Consider the following 20,118-nt stretch of genomic DNA (forward strand, 5'->3'; position numbering starts at 1 on the left):
AAGGTCTTCTGAAGAATCATAGTAAAACTAGGATCAAAGTAGGGGATAAAAATGGGAAGCAGGGAGTGAGAAATGCAACAAATAGAGACCAAATGTAATGAATCCAGCACCTGAAAAGGCCATTTATACATGATGCTCACAAGAACTGACTTAATAGGAAGAACTAAGCTACGTCTTGTATTGGGAACCTTTGTTAATACTCCATGGGCAGTCCACCAAGCCCACCATTTTAGATCGGGCTAATAGTATAACAGGCTGAGCCACACCTCTTCTTTGGATTCATGGTGTTCACCAGGGAGTCAAAAATGAAGCACACGTTTGATATCTTTCAAGCTGTGCTGCATTCAATGCCCCTGCCCCACAAGCCTGTGGCTGGAACCTGCTCACAGAATGACCATTCAGGCAACTGTGAGGAAGGAAACACAAACACACTGTTGAGGCAGCAGACGTTCTCAGCAGGCGGCAAGCGTGGTCCTTATTTACAAGCAGAACAACAACGGGAGCCACTTTTTTTCCTCCTTGGCTTTCATTAAGCTTCGAGTGAGTTTCTGAGTTCAGTCTCAGCACAATGATAACAGCATTATCCCAGCATGTTCACTACAACACAAAGCATGCCTGCAATATGCAAAGAAAAACCAGTATTAAGCTAGGACAGCATGAATCCAGAGATTGGTCCCAGCAGACTAGGACAAAGTGTTGTCTTGCAGTATGTGCCACACGATGATATGGGCAGACTGGAGTGTCAGAGGCCATCCAGAATTGACCACCAAGATAGATGAATGCTAGGCCAAAGGGGCAAGACACCAGAAACATTTCCACTGTGGCCCAGACACACCAGTAGGTGCACCACGTATTCAAACACATAGGGCCTGATTACAACTTTGGAGGAAGGTGTTAATCCGTCCCAAGAGTGACGGTAAAGTGACGGATATACCACCAGCTGTATTACGAGTCCATTATATCCTATGGAACTCGTAATACGGCTGGTGGTATATCCGTCACATTAGGGACGGATTACCACCTCCTCCAAAGTTGTAATCAGGCCCATAGTCACATTGCCATTGGCCATGTAACGGGCCCATGCAGCAAATGTATGACAATGGGGACTGCTGGCTAACATACAATACATACTAATTGTTGCTTCCTAACTAGATGATCCTAGCATTGGGGCAGGAATCTGGCATGCAGATGATGGCTGCTCAAGCCCAGTAACAAGATGTCTATGGTGATGGTAATGGCATGGTAAAGTAATCCTGGAATTTTTGTGGAACTTAAAAGAGTTAGTATATCTTAAGTGACGAATTAGATGAAAGTTGCTGAGCAGAATGAGGAATCTATTCCTCTAGGTACCTTCTAAGGATCTAATCAACAATCTTAAAATGTGTGCATCCTTGTACGTGTCACAGATTGCCAAAGCTCGTAACATGGTGTTTATACCTCTACCTGTAAGTAGGATATTTCTGAATGCATGTATGTAAAGCAGAACTGAACCTCCAAATTAACAAATTCAAGAAAACTAGCTGTGACAGTGCCTTACAGATGTATACAGATTTCCCTTTACCCATCTGTGCAACATTGACCTCACAATGACCTGTGGCATTTAGAAATCCTTAAACCCACTGGGATAAATGTAAGCATGCAATATGAACAGACATCTCAGACAATTTACAAAAAACTGATAAAAGGTACAAGTGGGTGAGAGGATAATGTAATATAAAATTATTTTGCCAAATAGGGAACACTTGAGAGAGAGGCGGCCCCATTGTTTAGGCAGACTGGCTTGGCACCCGGGAAGGAGAAGGGAAACCTGTTGTCAAACAAGTTTTCCAGGGGAGTGTAGCATCATTGGTAGCCACACTTTTTGGTTGGGCTAGGGAGCTCTGGAGACCGAGAGATGGGTTCTGCCATCTTGGGAGTGGGCAGAATGGTGCATACTGGGATAGCCAAATGCCACACTTTACATGAAGTGGTCAACAGGAAGGATGGAACCTGGAAGCCCATTGACTACCTACCACATCCTACCCCAAAGGTATTTTCTGTATAGAAATAGGACATCTATGACACCCAGAACTCCGATCTCAGCTGGAATGGAAGAAGGGACAGAGGAAGGACTGCCATGCTACACCAGGTTCTAGGTGAAGAGAGGCTGCACGGACGTGGACTGCACCTGCTGCACCTAGTGGCTAGCAAAGAAGAAGGGCTGTGCCTGTTGCTTGCTCAAGAAGGAGTTGTCTCCAGAGCCCAGCCAAAGCAAAGAGACTCCAAGGGTCAGCATACTGACCTCCTGTTTGCAGCACAGGGACAGAATAGATGAGGAAGCTTGCTAAGGACAAGTAATAGCCCAGATCCCAGGATCACCACTCCCCACCATTGTGTCACACCATGGACCAGAACCAGATGCTCAGAAGTTGCACCGGAGACTGCTGGACCCAGTAGATTCATTGGAGTGCACCTTAGTCACACAGAAGGCAAACTACAGCATGGAGAGCGATTTGGCTGCAACCTCGACACCGGACAACTGGTAGTCCAAAGGTGACTGGACTTTGGCCAGACCTGAGAGGACCTTGTGGGACATTGACCCTATGTCCAGGAATCCTCATTACCTTTGTGAACCAAGGAGTCCCTGCAGGACCAACCTCGTTGACTGTATTGCATCCACAGCATCCTTGAGCATCTTCAAGTATCCTGTATCCTCAGCATCAGGACCACTTCCATAGGAATCCATTGAATGAGGATAAAGTGACTGGAGCTGCTGGAAGACTACTTCTTCTGAGGAAGTAACTGTTTCTGAGGGCCTTACTCATCCCCCTGACTGGCTCCCAGCCAGAGTTGGTCACCCCAAGTAATTCTAGCCAACCACATTACAACTTGCCCAGCTTTTTTCTCAAAAGGTTTCTAATTTTAAAATTCATTGAATTTGCCAATGTTTTTTGTGGTTGAGTGAAATGCTGTCATTAACTATACCTTGTAAATTCTATATCTCTGGAAGCCTCTGGTGTATCTTTTTTGTTGTCTAAAAATACGTACAAATACAGTCTATTGTTAAAATTGGTGTTGGATTTCTTGGCTATATTGTCATTTTTTCCTTCAATTGTTTTGGTGCTGTTTACATGTTATACACAAGTTCCTTTGGGTAAGCCTTGGTGCCCAGAGTCACAACTACTAAGGGTTGAGCTGAAGGTTTGGCAAATGAAACCTAATGGTGGTAAAGGGATTGGTGAGTGTATTACATGGTGAGGTCGCACAACCACACCATATAGTACACCCATTTCCTCGCACAATAGATATGCTAGTAGTGAAATTTTAAATTTATAGCAGCTTCCTGCCTCCTGCATGACCTGCTTGAAAATATCTGGACATTAACTGCAGCAATGTGTGGTACTTTTTTCAACCACCAAAATATTTGTTCCAGGCAAAAAATTGAATCATTCCAAACATTTATGTAACCACATTAACTGTGCATGCAGAATCAAATACACCCTCTTAGAGCTTAATGTACCATCAGAGTAACTCTAAATGAAAGTCTGTGCTTCCACTTCTTCATCCAAAGTTACCTGGGACTCTCCGATTTGGCATTTATGTGCACCCTGTCTAAGGAGCACCACATCAATCCTCATTTGATCTTAATGCCCTTTCTCCTCATATCTTTGCTACTCCCCAAGACCACAGGGCTTTTAGGGACAGTAATGTTACTCACTGCCCTAAATTATCATACCTTGCTCATCCATTTCCATTACCCAATGTTCTACTCAGGATGACGCAAACCCCCACTGCACACCTCTTCTACCCCCTTGACTTAACATACATAGATAAAATACTACATAGATACTTACCTCATCGCCTTTTACTTGTGGTGAGCTTGATCAATCTATAATAAAACGTACATCATTGAGCTATTTGACTCTCTCCCCCACCTACGTTTCACAATCATCTCTGTGACCTGAATTAACCCAAAAGACACACTCCCATCAGCAGCAATCAATACTTATATAGACATTTTCACACACAACAACCAGTGGGCACAGGAGTGGGCCATCTATTACCTAAATCCTTTGTGGCCATACGTATCTGAAGACTGCACTCAGTAGCGGCTTTAGGGAGGTGCGACCAGTGCAGTCACACCCGGCGCTGACCCTACTGGTGTTAAAGTATATGCTAAAGAATTTCTTATTTGTCCAGCAGTTTTTAGACAACAATAAAAATGTCAAGATAACTCTGGTGATTAATGTTCCTCCTGGAGACAAATGCAGGGTTGCCAAGTGGCTGTTTTGACGCATCATAAAGTAGATAGGGGGTTAATATGCTTGCTGCAACAAAAATACCATGCAGATAACCGAATTGTAGTTTATGTGGATAGCTCAGTGAGTCACTGCTTTTGTCACAGAAATGCTTTTGATACCTGAAGTTCATAAGCTACAATACTAATATAGCAAAGTGACCTATGAACTGTCATCAAAGAGCTGCATGCAAACTTCATAGTATAGGTTGGAACACTGTGTTTATTTCTCCAGTCTTTCATTTTCTTAATGTTGCTAAAAAGGTTTGTTTGGGCAGAAATGTATTCCTATTAGTAAAGTCAACCCAACCTATGTGATACTTTTTAAATCCAGTGTTTGTGCTTCACCACAACAAATACTTTTAAAATATACTGGCTACTAGTATGGAAGGCATGTGATTCCTATACCTTGTAATGCTCAATGTGTTACATAACATTTCCTATAGAATGGTTTACACATGTATGATTCATTGTCTCTGAATAATGAGTCTGTGGTGCAAAGTGCTTTGAAACAATACACTGGTATGAGTAGCACTATCAAACAAACAAAATCTATGTGAGAGAGGTGCTATGGAGAGATGAGGGGCACTGTTGGAGGGTGGAAGTGAGGGAATCCGTGGGGAAGGAGGTCATGGAGGGTGCAACCAAAAAAGATTGTTACTCCGGGTGCTACCAGCTCTAAAACCAGCCCTGATTGCACTTCTCTCTACTTCTGCGAACCATTGCATTACAGCTACAGCTCCCTCCTGTATGTATCCACTTTGTTGTGATTTCCTTCACACCAGGGGCTCTCAGGTCTTTCTTTGTGTATTCCAACACTATTGCCTACCTCACCACATCACTTAGTGCTCATGCTGACTTCAGTCTAGACTAGCTAACCAACTTCAATCATTCGCATTTGCCAAATTTCTCTTTGAACACTCACTCCTGAACATCCACTCTAGAACTACTCACACAAATGGACAACCATTTGATATAATTCTCATGTATAAAACCTGGACCATGCTCAACCCCCTAGTACCGTATCTACCAGAGGCCATGCTATCATACACACAACAACCACCATGTCTCCAACCAAGTGTCTACAAAATGATTCCTATTGCTTGGCATAAACGCTCTGCAGAAGCCATGCCTTTATTCATCAGCCGAATACATATAAACCCTGAACTCGAGACATTATGTCAATAATTCACCTCTAAGTAAAAAAACAATAGAAGTGGCATTCAATTTACACAATACCCTATGCTCCTTCAACAAATCCGACCTTTGCTCCTCTGCTCACAAATTTCCTTGCATAAATTCAATGAATTTTCCCTTCTTAGTATAGAACAGGTACATAGGTTGGTCCTAGCTACTAAGGCCCGTATTTATACTTTTTTTAGCGCCGCACTTGCGCCTCTTTTTGACGCAAAAGCGACGCAAACTTACAAAATACAATTGAATTTTGCGAGTTTGCGATGCTTTTGCGCCAAAAAATGACGCAAACGCGGCGCTAAAAAAGTATAAATAGAGGCCTAAATCAGGTAGCCTACTCGACCCCTATCCTCCTAAGATTGTACATCTGGTGCTGGACATTCTTAGTGAACACCTGAGGTCAATCTTCAATGTAATAATTACAGGATACTTTCCGGTGGAATGGAAGCGAGCATCCATCCTACCCCTTTTGGAAAAGTGAAAAAGGCTAATCTGGACCCTCAGTAGCCTAGTAGGTATAGACCCATTTCTAGACTCCCTTTTCCAGCTGATGTACTGGAAAAAACACTGAATGCTGAACTGATGTCTTCTGCCAACACTGCTACTTTGCTGGATAGCACATAATTTGGATTTAGACAATTTCTCAGCAAGGAGACAGATTTATTGGTAGACTCTGAGGAATTGAGATCTATCCTCGATGGTGGTGGAGGAGCAGCTTTGACCCTCCTGGACTTCTCAGCAGCTTTGGATACCATCAACCAAGGTATTCTGATAGATCGCCTTGCAGAGTTAGGTCTAGGAGGAAATGCACTTACTCTAATTAAATCATTGTTGTCAGACAGAGGACCTCATATAGCAATGGAGGTCTTTGTTTCTGATTATGTTTGCTTAACCTGCAGGGTAAACCCTAATCTTTTAAATCTGTATGTGACACCCCTCGCCTGCCTGATTAAATCTTTTGGATTTTCAGTTATTTCTTACGCAGACGATACATAGATTGTGGTATCTATTTCCAGTGACTTAGACGAAACAGCAGACAAATTTAAATCCTACTTGTCACAGTCACATTAGTGTATGAATGTCCCAGAATTGTTAGAAACTTAATTCTAGTAAAACTAAGGTTCTTCTGTGTGGACTGGACAAATCCTTTTGGAATCAAAAATGGTGGCCCCAGGATCTGGGTTCGCCTCCTTCACCAGTGCATAAAGCAAAAAACTTTGGGATGATTTTTGACAAGCAGTTATTGTAGGAGACTGGGCCTTGTTGCAGTTACACCCCCGCACACACACTTTTTGGCTGATATTGATGCTGACTTGACTGAAAATGTGCTGGGATCCTACTAACCAGGCCCCGGCACCAGAGTTCTTTTCCTAAAACTGTACCATTGTTTCCACAATTGGCATGTGTTTTGCCACCCTAAGGGACCCCTCACCAAAGACATGCAATCTGCAATTACAGATTGTGTGTGTTGGTGGGGAGAAAAAGTCAAAGTTGACATGGCATCCCTCTCAGGGTGCCAGGCCCACAAAACACTGCCTGTGGCATAGGTAAGTAACCCCTCTAGCAGGCCTTACATCCCTAAGGCAGGGTGCACTATACCACAGGTGAGTGCATAGTTGCATGAGCAATATGCCCCTACAGTGTCTAAGTCAATTCTTGAACGTTGCAAGTGCAGTGTGGCCATATTATGTATATGGTCTGGGAGTCTGTCATTTCAAACTGCACAGCTCCATAATGGCTTCACTGAATACTGGGAACGTTGGTATCAAACTTCTCAGCACAATAAACCCACACTGATGCCAGCGTTGGATTTATTCTAAAAAGCACGCGGAGGGCATCTTAGGATGCCCCCTGTATTTTACCCAGCCCTCTAGTGTAGGGCTGACTGGTCTGTGCCAGCCTGCCACTAGCAGACAAGTTTCTGACCCCATGGGGTGAGGGCCTTTGTGCTCTTTGAGGCCGGAAACAAAGCCTGCCCTGCATGGAGGTGCTTCACCCCCCCCCCTGAAGGAACTGTAACACCTGGCGGTGAGCCTCAAAGGCTCATGCCTCCTGTTACAGTGCCCCAGGGCACTCCAGCTAATGGGCTTTGCCCGTCCCCGGGCAAAGCCCCACTTTTGGTGGCAAGTTCGGTGGGAAACGTAGGAAAAACATGGAGGAGTGACCACTATAGCTGGTACCACCCCTAAGGTGTCTAGAGCTGAAGTTGTCCCCTCCATGCAGAATCCTCCATCTTAGCTTGGAGGACAGGGACCAATAGGATTAGTTTTGTGTCCCCCTCCCCCAAACGGAGTGGTCGCAAAAAGGGTGTAGCCACCCTCAGGGGCAGGAGCCATTGGATACTGCCCTCTGACCCCTGTAAAGCCCCTAAATCCAGGATTTAAGGGCTCCTCTGAACCCAGTTCATCAGATTCCTGGCAACCTCACAAGAAAAAGAAGGACTGCATAGCTAAAACCCCAGCAGAGAAGAAGGACGACACAAACTGACTTTGCCCCAGCCCTACCGGCCTCTCTCCTGTTTCAGAGAACCTGCACAAAGAAAGCGACGCATCCAGCTGGACCAGCGACCTCTGCCAAGCTACAGAGGACTACCCTGCATCACAGAGGACCGAGAACTCCCGAGGACAGCGGCACTGTCCACAATGAACTTTCCAACAAGGGACTCCAGAGCCTCCCTGGATGCTTGAGTCCTGACCACCCTGCACCCGACGCCTCCGGCCCGTGTCCAGGTGGTCCAACCAGCTAGAGAGAGTCCCCAGGCGATTACGAGCAAGTGCCCACCCTGGGTGGACCTCTCCTACTCTCCACGACGATATCTGCAGCGGGAATCCCAAGGACCCTCCTGACCGTGAAGCTCCGGACGAAGACAACCGATGCCTAAAAAGACCTCTGCACCCAGCCGGCCCTGTGTTGCTGGTGGTGGGTGTTTGGGGTTAACTTGAACCCCGACTGGTGGACTTCCTAAAACCCAGAGACTGGAACTGTGCATTTTGTACTTACCTGCAAATCGAACTAAATTTTTTCCCCCAGGAACTGTTTCAAAAATTGCACTGTCTCTTTTTGAAACAAATTATTGCCAATTTCTCTGAAACGGTATGTTTTGCATTTAAAATTCAAAGTACTATTGATATATACGTAAACTGCTTATTTATTAATGTACTTAGCTGCAACTTGAATCTAGTGGTTCTAGAAATAAATTAAGAAAATATATTTTTGCTATATAAAAACCATTGGTCTGGAGTTCAGTCATTGAGTGTGTGCTTCTTCTGTTGTCTGTGTGTGTACAACAAATGCTTTGCACTATCTTCTGATAAGCCTAACTGCTCGACCACACTATCACAAAAGAGAGCATTAGTATTATCTACTTTAGCATCTGTTAAGCCTCTGGCGAACCCCTGGACTCTATGCATACTATATCTCATGTTAATATAGTATACACAGAGCCAGCTTCCTGCAGTTATTGTTTGAAAATCAGATTAATTTGTTATTGTCTTCCATATTTCTGACATTAAGGCTAATCAGGAAAATCTGCAAGATCATTCCTGTGGAACTCCAAAAGACTGTAATCACTGCCTTAGTCTTGGAGAGGTTGGATTATTGTAATGCCTTGTATTTAGGCATAAGGAAAAAGCTACTTTTAAAGCTACAAATATTACAGAATGCAGCCGCTCAGCTTCTGAAAAAGATTCCTAAACATTAATCTGTGTCTCATGCTATCAAAGATATCCACTGGCTACCGATAGAGAAAAGAACTGAATTTAAAGCTCTCTGTATCACCTTTAAAGCCCTTCATAATACGGCTCTCAAATACATCCAAAATGATCTTAGCTGGTATATACCTGTCCAGAATTTAAGGTCAGCCACTTCCAAGTGTTTGTCTGTACCAAGGTACAAACGAGCATCTTGGGGAGGCAGAAGCTTCTTCCTAAATTCCCCAATGTTATGGAATACACTCCAGTGGAGTCTGAAAAACTACTCAGATATCCTATCATTCAGGAAACTGCTTAAAACCTGGCTTTTTACTCACTAAAAATAGCTCAGACTCATTCCCCTTCTTCCGTGTCAGGGCCAGTCTCAAGATGCCCAATGGCATTTGTTGTACCTTTATAAACACATTGATATTGATATGGACAAGGGCTGGATCACTCCCAATACAGAGCATAGCCCAGAGCTGTCTCATGGCATCAGTGGCCCTGCGCCTTCTAATGGCATCAGTAGCCTTGAGCTGTCTTATGGCATCAGTAGCCCGGAGCCCACCCTTCAGGGCCCCCCTTTACCCAAAGCTTTACATTTATTTGAAATTTTTGAGTCTCAGGGGACACTCACCACACTCTGGTGTGGTCCACACTGTTTTTTGCTTCACCGCCGCTCAGCATGATGGAAGTGGTGCCATCTAGTGATGGGTGATCAGAAATCCTTGATTCAGTGTGTATATTGGGGGTGAAAGTTAAAAAAGTACATACAATTTGGGTGTCATCAGCAAAAAATTGATTACAGATTCCAGGGGAGAAGCAATTCCATCTAGGACCAGGGATAAAAGAAGAGGAGCAGGGGGCCTAGGACTCTGATTTGTGGGGTGGAAATAGGTGGGAGGATTGGTGAGGAGAGGGATGCAACCTAAGAAACGTACATAGGAAAAACCAGCCAAGCATATCGTCTGTGATTCATTTGGTAAGTAGGGTAGAAAGTAAAGTGAAGTTGAGAAGTAAAAGAATTGATGAGAAGTGGTTATGGTGAGTTGAGATAATAAAATTTGAAAAGTGAAAGACTGAGGTTCCAGTGGTACAAAGAGCTCAAAACCATGATTGAAAAAGATGTAACAGGTTGTGAAGGTAAGAAATAAGATAAGACAGTTGAATACAAGTTGTTCCCAGGCTTTGGAGGAGAAAGGGAGTTGGGAAACAGGACAATGGTTGCATGAGGCAGGTGGGGCACTACAACGCCAGTTCTGAGCTCAAGCAGCGAGGGTAAGTGGTTAAAGAGGGGAGGCAATCGGGACAGAAGAACGAGAAAAGAGGGGTTAAATAATTTGTGAGGCTTGGATGGCTAGATGGCGCTCAAGATAAATTGGCAGTTTGAGTAAGAGGACTAATTTGTTTGTTTACATTTGCAAAATAATAGATAACTTGAAGATAGGCAGAGGTGACGTAAGAAAAGTGATAGAAGGAAAATACAAATATTTGCAATCTTAGAAGAGAAATTAAAGGCCATGTCTAAGTCAGAGAGAGGAAACTGTGTGAAAGTCACGTTGAGTGGGCAGAGAATGGGGTTGATATATGGGTGCGTTATTGAGGAAGCGAACATAGAGAGGAGGCCAGGACTAAGAAGTAGTCTGAATTAGCTATACCTACTGATGCCATGAGACGGCTCGGAGCGACTGATGCCATGAGATGGCTCAGGGCTACTGATGCCATGAGAAGGCTCAGGTCTACTGATGCCATGAGACGACTCTGGTTTAAACTGGTGGTTGAACTGGTCAGAACCAGTCAGTCAACACATTAGTAGTTGGTAGGTTTTCAGGCCATACCTCCAAGGTGCCCTCTGTGTGCATTTTTTAATAAATCCATCACTGGGGTCAGTGAGGGTTTATTATTCTGAGATATTTGATACCAAACATCCCAGGATTCAGAGAAGCCATCATGTAGCTGGGAACTCGTAATGACCAGTGTCCAGCACATGCATTTAAAATGGCTTCCCTGTGCACTTACTATGTTTGAGAATCGACCAAGACATAGCAGTTGAAGGCTAAGAGGACATCCTCATCTGAGGAATCACCCCCTATGCATACATCCTCAACCCTTGGGGGTTTACTAGTGGGTTTGTTTTTAGGATGAGTAGTGTCCTTTGTGCGGTGTCTCGGGAGAGTCCAAGATGGGGGAGACCACACTAGACTCAGTCTCTTGGCAGATGGGGACCTGCGTTGGCATCGGTTGGCTTCACCTCGGGTCGTGGACGTCAGGTGCAGTGGTCACTTCTGGTGTCAGGTTTCTGGGGTCCAGCAGCTGCAGTCTTTTCTTTGGAGTTTCTTCTTGAAAGGCAAATGGTCATAACCCTAACCCTCGTGGCCCAATTCCTTCCAAACAAGATGGATAAATTTGAAAAGTAGTGTCCACTTTAGCTCATCCACCTTAGGGGTGGGACTGGCATGAAGTGGATACCCCTCCTGATTTAACTAATTCCCCCCCCCGGGCTGCCACCAAAAGTGGAGTCAGGACAGAAGAGTTGGTTATATCGGCTATCTAGAGAGACCTTGGTCTCATTACAAGGCGGCAAGGCCTTTGAAACTCCCCGTCCTGAAATGTTCATCCTGCCTGGGAGAGGTCACATCTCTGCCCAGTGCAGGCTTTTGTCTCAGGCCCTCGATAGTGCTGGCTCCCACCTTGGGGGGCCAGAAATACGTCTGTGGTGTCTTAACTGGTCTGGATCAATCAGTCAACACACTAGTAGTTGGTAGGTTTTCAGGGGGCACCTCTAAGGTGCCCTCTGGGTGCATTTTTTAAATAAATTCTTCACTGGGTTCAGTGAGGGTTTATTATTCTGAGTGTTTCATACCAAACATCCCAGTATTCAGAGAAGCCATCATACAGCTGGGGAACTCGCCATGACCAGTGTCTAGCACATGCATTTAAAATGACTTCCCTGTGCACTTACTGTGTCTGAGAATAGACAATGACATAGCAGGGGCATATCTGCTTGTGCAGATATGCCCTCGCTTGTAATATAATAAACACTGCCTTATGGCTGTAAGGCCTGCTAGAGGGGGGACCTACATATATATATTGCCTGCAGTGTTAAGGGGACATAGCACATAGGCTGTGTGTCATGTAGTGTTTTCAATTTTTTGAGCACCTTGTCACGCAGCCTGCAATTACAGTCTGCATGAGGTTGGTGCTGGGTCCCTCAGAGTGGCACAAGTTGTGCTGCTGCTTTGTGGGGCCCTCTGCAATACCCATGCCCTAAGTACCAGGGTACCATTTACTAGGGACTTACAGGGGGCTGAAGGGCATCATCACGTGGGGATCAAGTGACCAGGTGTCTTGTTTTAGGGAAGGGACACTGGCACTGGGGACCTTTTTAGCAGGAACCCAGTGCACTTCATTTGAGGATGCATGTAAACACCTGGCAAAAAGTTGGGGGTTGGGTACTGCACCCAGAACCCAGCTCCCTACAGACCAGAATCCTGCATTGTGCATAAAGTAAACTTAAGCTGTCTTGTCTATGTAATAGCAGGTATTAAACATTAGACAACCTCCCCTACATTTCCCTTCTGTTTAGTGAAAACAGTGATCTCAGCACCCCTCCTTAGCAAGTTAGATTTAAGCTACTATCTATTTGCAAGCCGCCTTCCTTTATTCTTTCTTGTAGCTGGACAAGATATTAAAACTTCCCAAAATGACTCTATATTAGCATCAAACACAAACTCGCACATGATACTACTGACACCAGGCAGTCTGGCTATCTGCCAAAAACCAACCCCTTTTCAAACTGTTCATCCTTCAGCCAAACCCTGAGCCCTTTTCAAGCTTGGTGTCCTTGTCTTCAATGTTTTATAGCCCTCATGACGAAATCATTGCCAAATATATGTTTTGTGGCAGCCTTCATTTAGCCAGCCAAACCCACCATGCCATCTCAAACCTCAGTGTGCGTTCTCAAGGTCTCAGCCTTTTCACCTGTTGAGACGTGCACCTTGATGACTTGTATCCTCCCTTCTCATTGCCTACTCTAAAGATGGCCCCGAAAGACCAACTTCTCAAGCAAGAAGGGAATATTGAATAATCGTGCACTGCTCCATCGTCCAATGTACATGTCATTTTTGTCTCCAGATCTTCCTGATGTAAGTATCTTTGTACTGTATGGTATGATGGCTCATTCCTCATTCATGTTTCACCACCTTCTTTGTGTTATCCACCCACAATGCTGATAACCAATGCACTCTGGTGTTTCTGCTATTTACAGCCTTTCTCGTGAAAAGGTTCTCCTTGCTTTTTCAATAAACACATTACTAGGATTGTCGTTTTGGTAAAACGTGCGTCATATTTTGGTGAATTGTACACCAATTTCCTGCTAGCTAAATCAGCCTGATTCCTTAGCAGCCATAGTTTGTTTCTGAGATCTCTACATTTGGGTCGTGTTCTTCTGATTGGAGATTCATGTACAAGAGGGGGAGGTTCATCACAGGCCCAGGAGGCTCTGGTCTGTGCTACAATATGCAAATGATTTCCTTTCCAATGTATTGCATGACAATCCCGCAAATCTGGCATGTATCTGGCTCTCTGGAACCTACGTAGGTCACCCCTGATGTATAGTTTCTCCAATTGGCCTTTAGCAGATTGTTATGAAGACAAATATTCCAAATCTCAGATCCTTGGGGTTCTGCAAATTCAGACACACATTTATAATTACCAAATAATGGCACTCGACTTGGCATCAAACAAGGACTGCATCCTAAAGTGGTGTACAACTTACTAGGGACTAACAGTCAGCAACATTGCTAAACCCAAAAATGAAACACAAGTTTGGCACCATAATCCAAGGAACTCCCTGGTTTAAAATAATAACCAAGGTCGGGCAGACATTCTGTTGGTTACAGTAAAATCTGAAATGTCATGCCCTTACTCTGCAAGTTTAACTAAATCTGGTCTCTGGCCACAAACCTCACAGACCTCTACACCAACTCACAGAACATAACCAAAATACCAACTACACATCATCTCAAAAACACATTTGGTTCTAATAAGATAGCAACCATGTCATAACGTAAGTTCATGCACCAAAAAATGGAAAGAACAAACAGGATGTCCTGACAGCAACATCTTTATATCTGTGCATAGATCAGAATCAATGAAATGTAAGAAGGAAACTGATCCAAGGGATGGGAAAGGAATGAAGGGAGACATAGACATATAGAACTCAGAAGCGATATCGATGGACAGCTTAACATCCAAACTAATGCTATTTCTACTTACTGGTGATGGGGAACTGAGTACTGAAATTTGGATGCCACATTGGAACGTTCCTCCAATACCCAACACGAAGATCATCTGAAATAGCTTGGGGTAATGAACCTACAAGGATGAGAAAAAAGTTACACCACACCACTAACTAGTGATGTACTCAGAAGCATATTTTCAAAGAGTTCATGCAATGCAGAGCATCAGGTGAAGTAGATGAACAGGAGAGAGAGAGCAAAACTGGGCCATATCTTCAAAGAAATGGCGCAATTCTGATCTCTGCATGCGCTGCCACACTTGTGGCTGTTTTATGGCTTGCGTAGTAGTACCCAATCAATGCCTACCTGACACAAAATGCACTTCCTTGTGTTGCTTTTGTTTTTACAAAGCAATGAAAATAACCTTTGTGTCACTTCGTTAATACCACAAAGGATTTTGCGTAGGGTCTGAATAAAAAAAAGTGATGAAAACCTGATGCAAAATCTTTAAAAATCTGACCCTCGATGCTTCTTTTGCTGCAGTATTTCTTGCAGTTCTAATTGTTTATTTCTATTGTGTCAAATTAAAGTCCACGAAGAAGCTAAGAGGCACTTGCTGCACAACTGGCAACCTCCATTAACTGTTGCATGCAAATGTCTTTTTTGCATGGAAATGTTTGCACAAGTGTAGCACAAAATGGCTTTGCCCCACATGGCGGCAAATCCACATAATCCATGTAAAGAGTGAGAACAGCAGAAAGACATATAGGAATTCCTGGACAGCCATATCAACTACAGCAAGACAGACCTGTTTTGTGTGGAATTCTCCTGCAAAATATAATCCAGCAGAAATAATGGATGTAGGAAAGTGCCTCTTTTGATATGGTCACGCCCCCTCCCCCACACACCTTTTGCCTGTTTCTTGTTCGATTTTTGACTGAAAGTGCACGGGGTCCCTGCTGAACAGGTCCCCAGTGCCAGATCTCGTTCCCAAAATCTACACAGTCATTCTTCTCAATTGGCAAACTTTTATTTGCCACTGTAAGTCCCTAGTAAATGGCACCGTGGTACCTAGAGCATGGGGTACTAAATGAAAGCCCCTGAGGGCTGCAGCACAGATTGTGCCACCCTCAGGTACCCTCTCACCTAAGTACACACGGTGCTGCCTTTGCAGGCTGCGTGTCTTGGCGCAGTCCCAAAATTAAAACACGTCATGGCACACGGCCTGTGTGCCATGTCCACTTATACTGCATGTAGTATATGTAAGTCACCCCTCTGGCAGGCCTTCCAGCCCTAAAGCTAGGGTGCATTATATTACATGTGAGGGCATGCCTGCATGAGCAGATATGCCCCTGCTATGTCTTTGTCAATTCTCAAACATAGTAAGTGAACAGTGAAGCCATTTTAAGTACATGTGCTGGACACTGGTCACTACGAGTTCCCCAGGTATATGATGGCTTCACTGACCATAGGGATGTTTGGTATAAAACATCTTGTATTAATAAACCCTCACTGAGTCCAATGATGGATTTATTAATACATGCACTGAGACGGCACATTAGAGGTGCCCCATGCAACACCTACTAACTCCTAGCGTGGGCCCTGACTGGTCAAATCCAGTACACCCACCTTAGACAGAGTTCTGGCACCCTGAGGTGACAGCCAGTGCTCTCGAGGGCTGAGAACAAAAGCCTGCCCTGGCCAGAGGTGTGACCTCCTCTCCCAGCCAGGGTGGACATTCCAGGGTGGGGAGCTTCACAGGCCTTTGCCAACTTTGAAATGTGACCCAGGCCTCTCCAAATGGTGGAGGAGGTCGACCCCCAGTTCCAGACCCCACTTTTGGTGGCAGGACTGACGGGAAAATTAAGTAAATTCGTAGGAGTGCCCACTTCATGTCAGTCCCACCTCTAAGGTGGATGAGCTGAAGTGGACACTACTTTTTACATTCCTCCATCTTGCATGGAAACAATTAGGCCTGTAGGGTTAGGGCTATGCCACTTCCCATCAGAAGTGGTCACAGAAAGGCTGTAGTCACCCTAAAGGCTACCACCTGGCACTCCCTGTAATGCCCCTATATTCAGTATTTAGGAGGCCCCCCGAGCCCTAGAATCATATTCCTGCGACCAAAAAGAGTCTGACTGCCGCCAGCAGTGAAAACTGAAGACATTATCTGACTTGGGCCTTCAAAGAAACCTGCACCCAGAAGACAGCCGTCCTACAGCCCAGTGACCTCCAAAGCCTTGTGAGGACTGCAGGGCTTTGAAAAAGACCACTGCACCCAATACCCCTGGCCTGAGTCCAAGTGGCCCACCCATCCAATGAAGGTTCCCCGGCACTTCCAACCAAGAGTTCACCGTGGGCTGACCCCTGCTGGACTCCCGAGTGATGCCTGCAGCCTAAATCCACGGGCTTCCCCAGACCGTGACCTGCCTGCAGAGATGATTCCAATGCCTAAAGACACCCCTGCACTCAGAGCTCCTGGGCCTTGAGGAGCTGAACTGTTGGTGTCCCTATCACATCTGTCATCTCAACTTACCTGGGCAGTTGTGGGTTGACCTCTCCAGGCCAGAGCCTGCAGCCCACTTCTGGAAGCCATCTCCTACGTTGAATTACCTTGGGTGTCTAATGCTGTGTTGGCACTCTGCACCCAGCTGCCCCTGTGCCGCTGAGGGTGCAAGTTTGGTGCTGCCTTGTGGCCACCCTTGTACTTATCTCAACTCCAGGAGATGCTGCTTTACTCACCTGTGAGCGGAGCTTCAGTGGTTACCCCCTGTCTCCACTGGATAGCATTGTGCGTCCAATGCTGTGTTTGTACTCTGCACCTGGCCCCCGTGCCCTGAGGGTGTACGTTTAGTGTTGACTTGCGCCCACCTCCCCAGTGCTGTCCTTAACCCCCGGAGACCAACCTCTGCCACTACTGGTATTTACCTGTGAGCAACACATCAACCCTCCCCCCCAGCCTTTACTGACTAACACTGGCACTTACTCCAACTCTGATCTCTGCACCTAGCTGCTCCTGCGCCTCTGTGGATGCACCCTCGGTACCAACCTGAACCTTGCCCAGTGCTAACCTAAAAATCTGAAGATTGAGACTGTATGTTGTGTACTTACCTGCAAGACTGCATCTTTGTTTACCTCCATAGGTTAACATTGAAGACTCTGAAAATTGTACGGTGTCAATTTTTTAAACTGAAAGGTATTTTTATTTTAAATATTTAAATAATGAAGTTCTTCCGTTTACACCATATATAAAAGCAAATGTTATTTTTCTAAAATGGTTTCGGATTTATTGAGTGTCTGTCTCATTTATTGCCTCTGTGAGTACAAGTGCTTAACACAACTCCTTGATAAACCTTGCCGCTCACCCACACTACCACAAGTAGAGCTCTACACCTATCTATTTCTGCCTTTGCACATCTTTGGGGATCCATTAGACTCTCTACACAGTGTACTTCATTTTAGTACACTGTAGAGAGAAACAGCTTCCTACAATTGGCAAATTGAAAATTTTGTGATTTTCCCATGGATAATATGTATGTAATTTCCAGAAAATTACACATATTGCAAAATTGAAACTGGAGAAACTGCATGTAGAATTGTGTACTCCAGGGTGTCCTTCGGGTACAAAACTCATACAAAACACCGCTCACTCCCATCTGTGCTGTAAGGCAACGCCTAGTGTCACACTATCAGTGCATCATTTGTATGTGTGTGATGATGTCATCAGTTTACAACCCACGGCAATTATTGTGCTGTGCTTATTTTTCAACTATTTGAACAACACAGCTCTGCAGATTTTCATACAGTGCATATTTTGGTCCAGCCTGTGACAAATTAACAAATGTAGGTAAAAACAGACACTGGGGCAGGAACCGTGGACACACACATGGCCGGTTCAAGATTTGTTGCCGTACTTGGAGAAAATGGCCAAGTGTACACTCTTCCTGGAAGGTGCACACACACCAGCGCATAGACACAATGCACACAAGCGAACTAAATACATTTTGTCACATATACATTGGGCCCATAATTTTAACCACTAGAAATCATAGAGTTTGCAAGGCACATGCAGCCTTCATAGCTTTCGAGATGTAAACATATGTCTGAAGCCACCTCCATCCCTGTGGGTATACCACTCAGGAATAATGAAACACATGAACGGATGGAGGGGTTGCTTTAAGAAGATAAAAACTCTTAAAACGGAAGGACGGAAGGAAATAAAGTGAGGAGAGAAATGAAAGAAGGCGCTAAAGAAAACAGCTAGAGTGACAGAAAAGGAGCAGATATATAACATGACAGGAGGAGAAGGAAAAAAGGAGAGAACGAAAGAAGGGTAGAACAAAATAAGAAAGAAAGAATACAAGGAAATAAAAAACAGTCAGGACTGATTCGAACAGTTTTCCTGAGTTTCTTTTGGTTCCCAGTCCAAGGCTCTTTAAATCCCCACCGGGAGCCCCGTTTAACTCTTGACTCGGGGGCAAGAGCAGCCAGTGTGTCATGAGCCCTCTGGCTGCTGTTTAAATTACAAAATACAGCAAAAACAAGGATTCAGTGGACTCGTCAGACCTCTGTAACCGTGCGCCCCTGCACCTGCTGCGCCATTGGAAGCTACGTCCCTAGGTACAAATGGGACTTTGCTCACCTGTCGTGCGTAAACCTTACAAAGACCTAGGGCTCTATCCTGATGGGCTCTGCTAACTCAGCGTAGCGCCGGAGGCCTATTTTTATGCGCCTGGTGTGTGTTACGGAACTTACAGCTCCTGGTGTTTGTATACCATGTACATTTCTCGTTGAAAAAACTGGCAATATTTATGTACGAAAACTCGTCCCTTTCCAAGAATGATGTCTTCAAACGGAGGAAAACATATGTTTTCTCAATATATTTTGTTATGTGTAATTGTAAACTGCCCCTAAATTCTCTGATTGCCTTAGTCAACGTAAGCATCCCAGGCAAGTTGTGCATTGTAATTTAAGTACAAGCTTACTAATATATTCAGTGTGATATGGGCCTGCTCTTAACAAAAATGTGTACTGCACGACGACGCCACAAGTAGTGCTCCTGTGTGGTAATTAAACAGTAAAGTCTCAACAGGACATGTTACAGCTGTGCACGTGGTAAAATAGTCCATGGATGTGACGCAGCGCAGATTCCCTGATCCACGGAACGTCCTTATTTTCACTATTCAATGATAACATATGTGCTCAGGCATTTAATTGTAGTATCGATGTCAGGACGCAGCCTTGGTACTCACCAGGTTGTGGAGTAGGGAAGACATGGAGATGCGAGTGGTCCTTTGCGCGTCCAAGCTTGAGGAAGATAGTGACACCTGCGGAATCTTTCCTTCCCGCTGTGCTGTCGACAATGCGGGGCCAAAGTCAAGGTTGTACTTTAAAGGAGGCAGTCAGCCACGCAGACCGGATTAAGCATTGCACTGAGCGGTGCGCTGCGACATATTCAGGTAGGGTAAGGGTCACCACACATCCAGGTAGAGTAAAGATCACGAGTCACAACAAATTCAGGTAGAGTAAGGGTCAGCAGTCACCACACATCGAGACAGAGTATGTGTCATAAGTGATGGCACATTCAGGGCGAGGGTCATAAGTCACGACACATTCAGGTAGCATAAGAGTCACGAAACATTCAGGTAGAATAAGGTCAAGAGTCAGAACAAATTCGGATAGAGTAGGAGTCACAAGTCATGACAAAGAAAGGTACAGT

At 44.8% G+C, this 20,118-nt stretch overlaps 1 protein-coding gene across 1 annotated transcript in view; it reads right to left on the reverse strand.

The window, feature by feature from the left end:
* LOC138265166 (solute carrier family 2, facilitated glucose transporter member 11-like) overlaps positions 1-19,744 on the reverse strand; it is a 353,929-nt gene extending 334,185 nt beyond the window's left edge. Inside the window, exons 1-2 of the mRNA XM_069212714.1 lie at positions 19,652-19,744; positions 14,437-14,535 (exon numbers count right to left, since the gene is read on the reverse strand). Of these exons, the coding sequence (XP_069068815.1) occupies positions 14,437-14,535; positions 19,652-19,675 (123 nt within the window). The 5' untranslated portion in view covers positions 19,676-19,744. The remainder of the gene's footprint in view (positions 1-14,436; positions 14,536-19,651) is intronic.
* Positions 19,745-20,118: the final 374 nt, after the last annotated feature.

The sequence above is a fragment of the Pleurodeles waltl genome, chromosome 11, assembly GCF_031143425.1.
Source record: "Pleurodeles waltl isolate 20211129_DDA chromosome 11, aPleWal1.hap1.20221129, whole genome shotgun sequence".
Taxonomy (NCBI): Eukaryota; Metazoa; Chordata; class Amphibia; order Caudata; family Salamandridae; genus Pleurodeles; species Pleurodeles waltl.